This window comes from Pipistrellus kuhlii, unplaced genomic scaffold, assembly GCF_014108245.1.
Source record: "Pipistrellus kuhlii isolate mPipKuh1 unplaced genomic scaffold, mPipKuh1.p scaffold_m20_p_1, whole genome shotgun sequence".
In the NCBI taxonomy this organism is placed as follows: Eukaryota; Metazoa; Chordata; class Mammalia; order Chiroptera; family Vespertilionidae; genus Pipistrellus; species Pipistrellus kuhlii.
Genome location: NW_023425404.1, coordinates 193130816 through 193143010, shown reverse-complemented (window position 1 = coordinate 193143010; position 12195 = coordinate 193130816). Strand labels below are relative to the sequence as shown.

The window sequence follows — 12195 nt, the reverse complement described above, 5'->3', positions numbered from 1 at the left end:
TGGGGGTACGCGTTGCACCGGAGTTTGGTGGGGATATGCACTGCACCGTGCTTAGCTGTGCCTAATTCTTCGTTCTCTTGAGTATGAAGGGTACTCAGTGTTACGAAAATTATAGAAGGGGTACATATATGTCAAAAGTTTGGGAAACACTGACTTATATTATTAAAACTGACTTTATAAAATCAAAAATAGATAATTTTTCTCATTCCTGTGGCTTGAATTATAAAATAATGATAGATTTAGGTGACAATAAATTATTTATATATTAGTCGTCCTTTAAACACTTTTAAAAATATTCTTGGTCATAATAAAGATCATTCACGTTTCTATATTAACTTCTAAACAAAGCAATTCAGTTGAAAATTTTGAATTTACAAATGTTTCACATGAGCTGTCAAAATCCATCTGAAGGAAAATTCATCTGAGGTAATCAGTTAGATCATTCACAGATGTTCTTAGATTGTTAAATGTGTAATAAACTAGGATGATTTAGAAGTACATTGTAATCACATTAGAATACGTCAGTTATGTGTGAACAAAGGGCTTAGTTGCTGAACTCTTTTTTACAACTTACACTTTTGTTTACACTAAACATAAACTAATTTATTTAATCAGTTGCTTAAATGTTTCTAAATAAAGTAGATGTTAGATTGAAAATGTTTCATCATATAGTAGAAACAAGCATATTTTATTTCAGGAAAGAGTTGCATCTTGTGGGCAAATGTATTTTTTTAATCATGTGAGCAGTCTTCATAGTCTGCCACTTTATGGCCACAGTACATTCTCAATACAGTTAAACATCCTGGAAATTTTTAACTTTTTCTGGTAAGAGAATGTGCAGATAAAAGATCATGAAACTAGGACATTAAATTATCTTTAGGGCAGCAGAGACAATTTTATTCAAAGAGAAAACATTTTGCTCATTTGAGATCCTTGGGGGGAAGCAAGATTCAGAAAATTGGGTATATGTATAGGATAAAGAAGCATTTGAATATTAAAAATTTAAATGGATTTTTTTAGACATCAAGATTTATTGAAGAGAAAAGTAGGCAAAGGGCACTAAAACATAAGGGGAAATTTTTTGAGCTAGTTTGTAACAGCTTGTAATTCAACTATATTTTTAACATATTGTCTCCCTGAGAAATGTGGAAATTATGTTAATAATAAGCCTCTACCTATGGTAATTTACTATTAAATATTATTGACTGTTTGAATAAAGTGTAGATCTTCATACATAGAGCTGCTTCTTAAATTACTACACTTTAGTATGTCAGAGATTTACCTATTTTACAGTTGATTAATAAGTTGTATTATTTAACCAGTAAGCATAGCTAATATTATTTACTTTCAAAATCTAAGTTAATCTGAGTTAGCAGAGGCTCGGAGTTAAAGCATGTTATATGCTTACTGGTTAAATAATACAATTAAGTTGTATCACATTAATAACACATTAGTATTTTGTATGGTGGTTTAATAGTAGTTCATAGTGGCTGGTACCACAGACTATGCAGCCAGAGTCTCTGAGCTTAAGCTCAAGTTTGCCCTTTCTAGCTCTGTGACCTTGGGCAGCTTACCTCCCTTCACTCTGACTCAGATTCTCTCTGTCCGAGAGAGAGCATGCTGCAGCCCCAAGGGATTGTGTGAGAGTGAAAGCGTTTATTCATGTGCAGTATGTATCTGGAGCAGTTCCTGGAAGGAGACGTTAGCTGTGGCAGTGGGTGATGATGAACAGTGACAGAAATCACTTTGAAAGAGTGAAAATCATGTCCTATTAATAGAAAAAGGGGTTGGGTCTGTTTACTTTGGACAATATAAAATTAAAGAAGGCATAACGTAACTTACATTTTCAATTATTTGAAGGGTGTTACATGTCATGAACAAAGGGGGCTTGTTTTACATTATTGCAGAAAGCCAAACCAGAACCATTTTGAAGAAGCTATATAGGGACAAATTTGGGTGTCAATAATAGCAAAATGACTCAGGCAGTTTCCTAAAGCGTGTGTGCTTCCCCTGTGTTACAGTGGCTTTTGATGGTACACAGATATGCATTAAAAAAAATGCTTTACAAATTAAGGCCATCTTTTAGAAAATACAGAACTGGCAGAAACTCGTTATGTTCCAGTAGGACGAGGCTTGTGTCCATTTAATAAAAAATAATATATAAATAGTGATATAGTTGTTATGCAGATAAGGCGAATATTGTACAAGGTTTCATGATCCTATCTTCCTAGTTAATTAGTGTTATGGTTAAACTTTTAAATATTCTTTTAATTAAAGGACAAATACGGTATGGGATAAAGGTCGGGAAGTTGGTAAAACTATGATGCGCCTCTGATAAATCTTTAACTCCGAGCCTCTGCTAACTCAGATAGAGAAAAAGAGGTATAATCCCACACCCATACACCTCATGAAGTTGTATCAATTTTTTAAAAATTGTAACAACAAAAATGCCAAAGAAATATAACTGCAAGCAGCTCCTACTTTTGAATAGACCAGCGTTTTTCAACCGCTGTTTCGCGGGAGATGTTGCCTGGTGTGCCGTAGGTGCAGACAAGACAAGAATTTTATAATTTTTCACTATTTTGTTTACTTAATATTTCATGATAAAGTAATTATAAAATACTTTCTTTGTGTTTATTTGATTCCTATTCAAGAGAATTACTTTATATATAGTCAATATAGGCACAGAGTTAAATTTTTTAACATTTTCTAATGGTGGTGTGCCTCGTGATTTTTTTCATGAAACAAGTGTGCCTTTGCCCAAAAAAGGTTGAAAAACACTGGAATAGACTATATTCCTCAAATCAAGTGGAAATCAAGTGGAATTGACTGGTGGAGACTCTGCCACTCGAGTAATCCAAACGTAGGAACATCCAAAGGCTTTTTAGGAAAGTCTCCTTGCATAGGAATAGGTAGATTGCTTAAAAACCAAAGGTTAAGCAATGACAGCTTGACTGCTTATATTTCTGTAAGTGTATACATCTTACACTTTTTTTCTCAGTAGTAAAAAAATTCACAACAGAAATACTCTTATTTTGTAATAGTACAGAACATGCAAGTATTTGTTTCTGTTTGAATTATGTTTTCCCCTTAACCCCTGGAAAAGTAAAATTTTTATTAATGCATTTGTTTTTTCAAAAGGAGAACAGATAGAGTAGAAGTATGGGAGGATGATATTAGCAACATAGTTTGCTAACCACTTAACAGCCATGTTTGTAATCAAGAGCTTAATGTGCTTTAGGGAGGAAAGAAGTTATGTGTTTCTTTTAAGAAAATTTACTCATTAATGAAATTCTATTTCTGAAGGCAGAAACTCTAAATGTGTTAAGTCACAAACATAGGAAACTTAAGTATGCAGTCAGTTCTTTTTTTATGCTGATGGAAGACGTGTGTAGACGACAAATTTATTTTGGAACTTGAATGGGATTATGTTAAGAGTTGAGGGGGTGGTATATTTTTCTCCTGGGTTATGGCTCAAGTGTTTAGAGTTAAGAAATAAGTTTTTTTGTTTTTTTTTTGTGTGTGTTTTTTTTTTTTAGTTTCACACTAAGGTAACTTTAAGTATTTCCAGCTGATTTGATATGTTTATCTGCCCCTTCCTTCTGCTGCAGTAATTTAAGTACCACAACTGAGCTAAGAACCAATACATATGGACAGAAAGACCCTAAAGAAAATGCTAGAATTATTCATTTTGTTTGTTTATTTTGTTTTGTAGCTATGGATAAGAAATTAATAATAATATTGGTAACCCAAGACCAAATTGTAAAGCCACTTGTGTGGGAAAGGTCTTTAAGCATTTCTCACAGCCCCTCTTATTATTTTCATTAAAGAAAAGAAATATACATTTTAACATTCATGTGCATACACACAAAAATATATTTTTATACATGTACTGGAGGCCTGGTGCACAAAATTTGTGCTCTCATGGGAGGGTGTTTCTCAGCCTGGACTGCACCCTCTCGCAGTCTGGGAGCCCACAGAGGATGTCCAACTGATGGCTTAGGCTCACTCGGGAGCGGGCCTAAGCCATCAGTTGGACATCCTTAGTGTTGCCATGGAGGCGGGAGAGGCTCCCACCGCTCCTCCAGTCCTAGCCGCCCATGACCTGGCTTCTGGCTGAGCGGCGCTCTTACATTGAGCATCTGCTGCCTGGTGGTCAGTGAGTGTCATAGTGACTGGTCGTTCTGCTGTTCGGTAAATTTGCATATTAGCCTTTTATTATATAGGATTTTAAATTCCCCACTTTTGTATAAAGTATTTTTATAATGTACCTGAAATTTTATATTCTAAATACAGTTTTTAATACTTAAAAAATATTACTCATTTTTTTCTAAATCATATTATAAATGAGGTTGGAAGGGTCTATATTAGGGATGTCGAACTCAATCAGAGAAGGGGCCAAAATCTAAAATCCAGCCTAAATCGCGAGCCGAATGGTTTACTGAACAGTCATAAACTGTCATTGTGATGGAAACGCAGTGGAGTGCAGTGATGACAGCGCGGTGCGGGCCACATTGCAAGGCCTGGTGGGACGGATTTGGCCCGCGGGCCTTGTGTTTGACACATGTGGTCTATATATTGTTTAAAGGAAACTTTTTAAAAACATAATGAATAGTAATTTACTAATTTTTTCCTCTGAGGGTTTTCTGATAAAGTTATAGCAGAATATACCCCAGAAATTCATGTAGAAACATTAGTAGGAAATGAGTACACCCATCATTGTTTCGGGTGATGGCAGCAGATTGGTTATTTCCATGACAGGGATAGGAAATGTTTCACATGGTTTAACTCCATCTGCAGTCAGTTCTATTTTTGGTAATGAAGAGACTTGCAATCTGAGAGTTGCCTAAAAAATAAGTGGACTAACTCTTTATAGGGTTCTAAAATTCCTCAGTATGAGATAGTTGGAGACATTTTCTAAATAATTGTATTCAAGCCCAGGAATGAGATAAAATCTAAGGTGCTTTGAAGACTTGTATTTATGTTTTCTGTTTTAATATTGAGCAGCTTCATTAATTTTCTCAGTAAGTTAAGAATTATGTACCACATTATGAACTTCATCATAATTTGTAATTTGACTTAAACTTGAGAATAGTTTTATTTGCTATATAAATGTCCGACCTGCTACAGCCATAAATGGGATGCCCCAAAGCAGATTTGTACCTGATTAATGTCACTAGGCATAAGCAGGAACCTCAGCTAATGAGATTGTGCTGTGAAGTGTTTGGGGGCTTATTGACCATTTTTAGACTTAATGCCACATTAAAAACTTACGGGAATCTATTCTTTTATTGTCTGTTCTTGATAGTATTAAAATTCCTATTTTATCCATCTGATTTTCCACAGTTGATGTTCCTTCTTTTTGAGACAGGTTTTTAAGGCCTTTAGAAGACTTAGAAGACCTAGATAACCAAATTCTAAATACTTCCACACCTACCCTCACCCTAAACTAATATTTAGATAGGTAAGCTCTATGTGAATTACATATGGAGTGTGAGGCAAAAATAAGTTTACAGTTAGTTGTTTATATGGAAAATAGTAGAATAATTATAAATCATAATATAAGAATAACCACTCGCCAAAAGAAGTTTGGCTCAATGGATAGAGCGTCAGTCTGCAGACTGAAAGGTCCCAGGTTTGATTCTGGTCAAGGGCATATACCTTGATTGTGGGCACATCCCCAGTGGGGGGGGGGGGGGGGGTGCAAGAGGCAGCTGGTCGATGATTTTCTCTCATCGATGTTTCTAGTTCTCTATCCCTCTCTCTTTCTCTGTAAAAAATCAATAAAATATATTAATTAAAAAAAAAGAATAACCACTGTTTCGTGTACTCACAACTGTAAACCTATACACATAAACATATGTAATGTGTATATATAGCTAGCTATATATTGATACATAAATTATACATGTGTATACATACAGGTAACTGTATAGATTAGGTTAATCTGTAGTATAATTAGCACTCATGGACAGGTTAAATCTGCTGTAGATTATACAACTAAACTAGAGGCTCAGTGCACAAAATTGGTGCACAGGGGCAGGAGGGAGTGTCCCTCAGCCACGCCTGCAATCTTTCCAATCCAGGACCTCTCAGGGGATGTATGACTGCCAGTTTAAAAGCAGTTGGACATCCCTCTTACAATCCAGGAGTGTTGGCTCCTAACCACTCACCTGCCTGCCTGCCTGCCTGCCTGCCTGATCACCTCTAACCACTCTGCCTGCCTGTCTGATGCCTCTAACTACTCCCCTGCCTGCCTTCCTGATGCCCCTAACTGCTACCCTGCCTTCCTGATCACCCCTAACCTCTCTGCCTGCCAGCCTGATTGCCCCTAATCACCTCTGCCTGTTTGTATGATCACCCCTAACCTCCCTCCCCTGCCAGCTGCAATCTATTGACAGCCCTCAACACAAGAGTTTGTCTCGCTCCAGTCCTCTTCCTTCCCCAGGAGCCACCTGCCTGCCACAGTGGCGGTGCAGCTGTGAGGGAAGGAAGAGGCGGGAGGCAGGTAACCATGTGGTGGCTGGGCTCCGACAGCGGTGTCCGCAACTGGTATCCATTTTTACACACCCAGCCTGGCTACATTGCCTCTTCTCTCGACCCCACCAGGGCCCTTGTGCCCGGGCTGGGACAGGGAACCGGGGGTGGGTGGTGGTGGATACAGTCCCTTTCCCAGGAGGGCCAAGGGCACAACCTCCGCGGTCCCTCCCCTGGCCAGCCAAACTCCCTAAGTCTTTCCTGCAGTCCCTCCCCCTCAGTCGGCCACCTCCCAAGGTCCATTTTTCCCAGCTGGCCACTTCCCCACCATGGTCCTCCCCTTCCCACTCCCCCGCACAAATCCGTGCACCAGGCCTTTAGTAGAATATATTTAATGAGATGAAATGTTTTCTTTTGGTCTTTAAGTTTTATACTTTTGAGGAGACATTTCTGACAACTGTAATATATATTTTGATTTGAGATTTATTCCATATCAATTTTTCCCAGGCCTAAGACACTGTAAATATGAAATAAGATCTGAAATTCAGCAGTCATTTTTGTTTACTGCCTTGGTTCTGTATATCAATTTCAGAGTAAAAGTATTTATTGTATACTCAGATTTGGGGGTGAGGAGGAGTTATTTAAAAACAAGTTGTGAATTTTATCTAACTGGTAGTTTCTTATGAAAAATAAATTGTAGTATTTTTTTCTTCATAAGGAATTATATAAACTGCTAGTCCCAGATGAAAATGCCTTACTAGTTTATACTTTTACAGTACTTAACATACCTACTATTCTATGATAATACCAATAATAATTTGTATCTGAATCCCTATTACCTCACATGTCAAGACATAAACACTTTAGAAAGCCGTTATAATATATACTAAAGAATAGAAAGCATTATTAGCTATAGTATGTCATTGATAATTTCTTCAACTAAGCATATTTGATTATGGATTGATTTATTTACTCTTTCTTCAGTACTTTTTCCAAGCAGGGTTTGGTATAATGTGAATTGAATCTGAATAATTATTTGTTGGACTATATATGCTACATATACTAGTAATAAGTAGAATATAAGTAATTCAAATTGTTGCCATTCATTGGAAAAATTATTTGTGATTCTATTTAACTGTAAAGTGTTACATATTCCTATCCTGCTCTCATGAAACAAATATTTATTCATGAATTTTAACATGAATGAGAATAAAATGTATATTTCCTTTCAGTTTCACAATTTTTATACAGTTTAGGTGAGATACGTAATAAAAGTGCTCTGTAAATGGTTAAACATCATGCATATATTATATATTGGTATTACTGTAGCTCTGAAAACAAAGTAGCACTAATTTCCAGATGCCCACACAACTTTTCATATCACAAATATTTGTACATGTGGGCTTATTCTTAGTTCTGACATTTTACAATTTGTCCTTTGTTTACATGCAGCAAGGAGTTATGGGAGAAGACGAGGTAATTCTTTTCTGTTTGCTATGGTATAACTTTTTCTAATTGGGTTTTACTGATCAATGTTGTATTAATTATCACAGATTTCTTATGCGATGTCTAAAAACTCACAGAAGAATTGTATTTTGATTTGAGCACTTATCAAAGTTTCCAATCTAAATCTCTTAACCTTTAAAGAACATTTCATACTAATAAGGTTATTTAATAAAAATATCCCTTTTAAAAGCTGTCTAGATTTTAATTATTTAAAAGTTATTTTATATCTTTTAAAATAAAGCTGTCGATTTATAATTTAAGAAATATGTTTAATACATACTAGTAAAGATAACATGCAATAGGATTTTTCTACTCTAAATCTATAACTGATTGCCTACCTATGGTATATGATTATGTGAGTTTATTATTTTATGTTTTACCCAGTTGAAATTCACAAATTGACACTGATATATAGAAATCATGTTGCTAATATTCTCTATCTTCTAAGAATATAATTCTCTTCTCTCCCCCTCCCCGCCACTCCCCTTCTTCTTTCTTTCTAATACACACGCAGCTTACGCGCGCGCATGCACACACACACACACACACACTCTTTCTCTTTCCCCACAGTAGTCTTCCTTTCAGGGTTCTTATTATCTTAAGGAAAAATCTAGAACTGTGTGATGCTGGACTAATAAACATTCTAGGAAAGCAGCTGACAGTTTCTGTGGCTTAAACTTTTTTTTTCTTTTTTTATCTTCATTTTGTTTGTCTTCTTTCATCTCAGTTCTGTAATTGTAGACTATGGTTATATTAAGAAAAAGCAACAGTTTCTGCTTTTAGATAGGATCTTGCTACTATTACTAAATATCTCTATCCTCTGAGAGCCATAAAGATTTCCTCTGCTTTCAAGTTGCCTCCAGTATTGGAAGAAAGAGAACTCTCACATGATTTTAAGTAGAAGCCTTCTTTGGGACAGAAGTGACAATTGTCACACTTATTTAGCTTATGGGAAGATATAATGCCTGAATTTACATCTCAAACTATATAGCATTCAGTAATTTTTTTAGTTGATATTCTGTAAACAGTAGAAGTCTGCATTAAAATTTTTATTTTGATGGTCAGATGAAAAGAATGCCCATTAAAATAGCTATTGATAGATTTTATATGAATTTGAAAATATTTTATACTGTAATATAAAAAAAAAGAACAACAAAAAAATATGCCAAAGGAATGGTTCTCTTCCTATTTTTTACTCATTTTCCCCCTTTCTATTCAGTTTGCATATCTTATTACATCCTCTATGAGGAAAGAATAAACCTATTATTGGGGCAAAATATTTTAGAGTGATAAATGCACCTGATAATTTTATTCTAAGTTCTTTGGTGAAACATGCTTGATTTGATAAGTAATTCTGTCTGATTAAGCAGGTGATGTTTGGGAGAGATCAGTCCTGCTCCTCCTACTTTTGCTTTGATAGTCTTTTTTTATCCTTGAATAATACATAAAAGTCACACTGGTGGGTCATCTACCCTAATAGAATGATCTCTGGATCTTATAAATTGGGGTGAATATTCCTATTCATAATTAATCCATATAATTTGTCTTGTTTTTATTTTTAGAACAACTTCTATTAAATAAAAGACCAATATAATACATGCTTCAAGAGCAAAGAACCATGCTTCAAGCTATAAATTGAATAATTGTGCAAATGTTTTCTTTTTCTTTGCTGCCTTCCCCATTGATATGTTGGGAAATATCTTTATTCTGGGCTTCCAGAATAAGACTAAAAATATGAAAAATCAAGTATAAATATTAATGTTTAGGCACATGATTAGCATATCACCACAGTCAGAGTTAGAAGCTCAGTGTAATCTTAGTTTTAACTAACCTCATATTACATTATGTTTATTCTTATAATTTGTTTCTTTTTCTATTGCAAAACTTTGATTTGCCTTTCATTTGTGTGTTCACTGTTTATACACATGTATGTGTGTGAATTGTTCTACATTTGTTAAAAATATGAAATCTATAGTTTAAAAATAAACTTTCTACAAAGAAAGCTTCAGCCCTACATGGGTTTAGTGGTGAATGAATTAGATTTTTAAAGAACAAAAGTTTATTCAGTTCTGTATCTATTTATATGTTGTTTTGTTGTTGTGTGTATGTGTGTGTTCTTGTGCCAATTTTCAAAGCTTATTTGTTTAAGGAATTTATTTCCTCTAGTTGTTGAGTTTATTAGGATAGTTGCTTATAATATTTCCATTTTAGACTTTTAATGTTCATAGGTTGTATTGATGGATGTCCCCTTTTTCATATCTAGTGTTCGTAATTTGAGTTTTCTTTCTTAAACTTAAGGATATATAAATTTGATGTTTTTAAAGAGCCAACTTTGGCTTTATTGGTTATCTTTCTGTTAGTCTTCTATTTCTTAATAAGTTTTTATTGATTTCAGAGAAGAAGGGAGAGGGCGAGAGAGAAACATCAATGATGAGAGAGAATTATTGATCGGCTACGTCCTGCACACCCCACACTGGGGATCGAGCCCACAGCCTGGGCACATGCTCTTTGACCGGAATTTAACCTGGGGCCGTTTAGTCCTCAGGCTGACAGTATACCACTGAGCCAAACCATGTCATGTTTGTTTGTTTTTTTTCTTTCTTAAATTCTTTTTGTTTTTGTTATTTTTCTTTTTATGACATAAACTAGGATTACTTTAAATATTTTTTCTCTAATATGCATTTAAAACTAATTTTTCTGCTAAGTATGTAGATTTTTCTCTACATATGTAGCTTTTCTCTACATATGCTACATCCCACAGATTTTATACTGTGCTTTTATTATCATTAAGTTTCACTCTTGGGTATAAAAACCTAAAAACACATCCTAGTTTCATAGTAAAAAAGAAGAAAGGTAATTTAATTTTGGTTGAAAACTATTGTACATATTTTAGTCCAAATCAAATTTTGAACAAATTCTACTTTTTTAAGCACATATAATTTTATCTTTATTGCTAGCCATTTGCATGCACTAAATATATATATAATTCTTGGAAAATATGTTTAAAACATACTGCATATGGAAGACATCAATAATTATTTAGTGGTTCCCTTTTATAATCAAATTAATTTGGGTTATAGGAAAGGATAATTAGCAAGGTAAAAAGTAATATTTTTGGTAGTGGTATTTATTCAGCTAACTTCTCTTTTAAATAACTATAGCTTTTATGGCTCTAGAAAGAAAGCAGTTATGATTTTTTAGCAAGGAAGATTCTTAGTGTGGCTAGTATGTGATCTTAGCCTCTTCACTATATCTTTTGTTCTGGTTAATAGATTATAGGTATTTGCTATTTATTAACTAATATTTTATTATAGTTAGAACATTATTATAGTTAACAATATGGAATAATTGTCAATGTAGTTTTTATTATACTTACAGTATCATAATTAGTATAAAAAGTGTCATTTTGAGTCACCCCTCTATCTGACATTGTTTATCTAGTGATTTCCTTAGTCACTGCATTCATGAATCCTAAATATTTATGATCTACATATTTTCTCATGATAAAAATCTGTTAGACTGTTGTATTCTTGCGACTGCTACATTTCTGTGTATGTTAGGACACTTTAAAATGAAGTAATTTTCAAAGCATTGTCATATCTGAAATAAATATAACACTTAGCTCTGTCATTTTAATAAAAAATTAGTATTCGTGTTGTTTCTCTATCTTACATTATTCCTTTTTAAAATATATTGTAGAATTATTTAAAATCCAACCCTAGAAAGTTGAACCATTTAGTTACAATTAATATTGTTTTTAATAGACCTTGATGAGGTTGATTTTGTTAAGTAAAATAAAATAGCTCATTTTGAAAAAGAGTTGATATTTGTTTTCTATTAGTCCTTATTTCTGATAGCAAATACTTGCTAAGTCTTAAGAACAAGAAAAAAGTTATCATCTTGCTTGAACCCCTGTATCACTATTGCCTTCACCCACTAATGAAATATCTCCTTTAAACTGGCACTCTCACCTCAAAGTGCTTTTCCAGCTTGATTACTTCTCAAATAAATTTATTTTTCTGATTTTCTCTTATTTTTTTTCTCCCACTTGAAAACTGTACTCAAAACCATGTTCCTACAAATATTTTTACTTTTAAATGTCCTGCCCTTTCTAATGCTCTCAGTAAGCACTGCTACCTTTGCAATTTCACCACAGATGCTATTCAGTTTCACTTGAGGATTTAAGAAATTACCCATTTATAAGCTTAGACG

General features: G+C 34.1%; 1 protein-coding gene across 1 annotated transcript in view; it reads left to right on the top strand.

The window, feature by feature from the left end:
- Positions 1-12195, top strand: part of CPEB2 (cytoplasmic polyadenylation element binding protein 2) — a 59507-nt gene that overhangs the window by 31492 nt on the left and 15820 nt on the right. Inside the window, 1 exon segment of the mRNA XM_036420283.2 lies at positions 7930-7953. Coding sequence (XP_036276176.2) covers positions 7930-7953 — 24 coding nt within the window.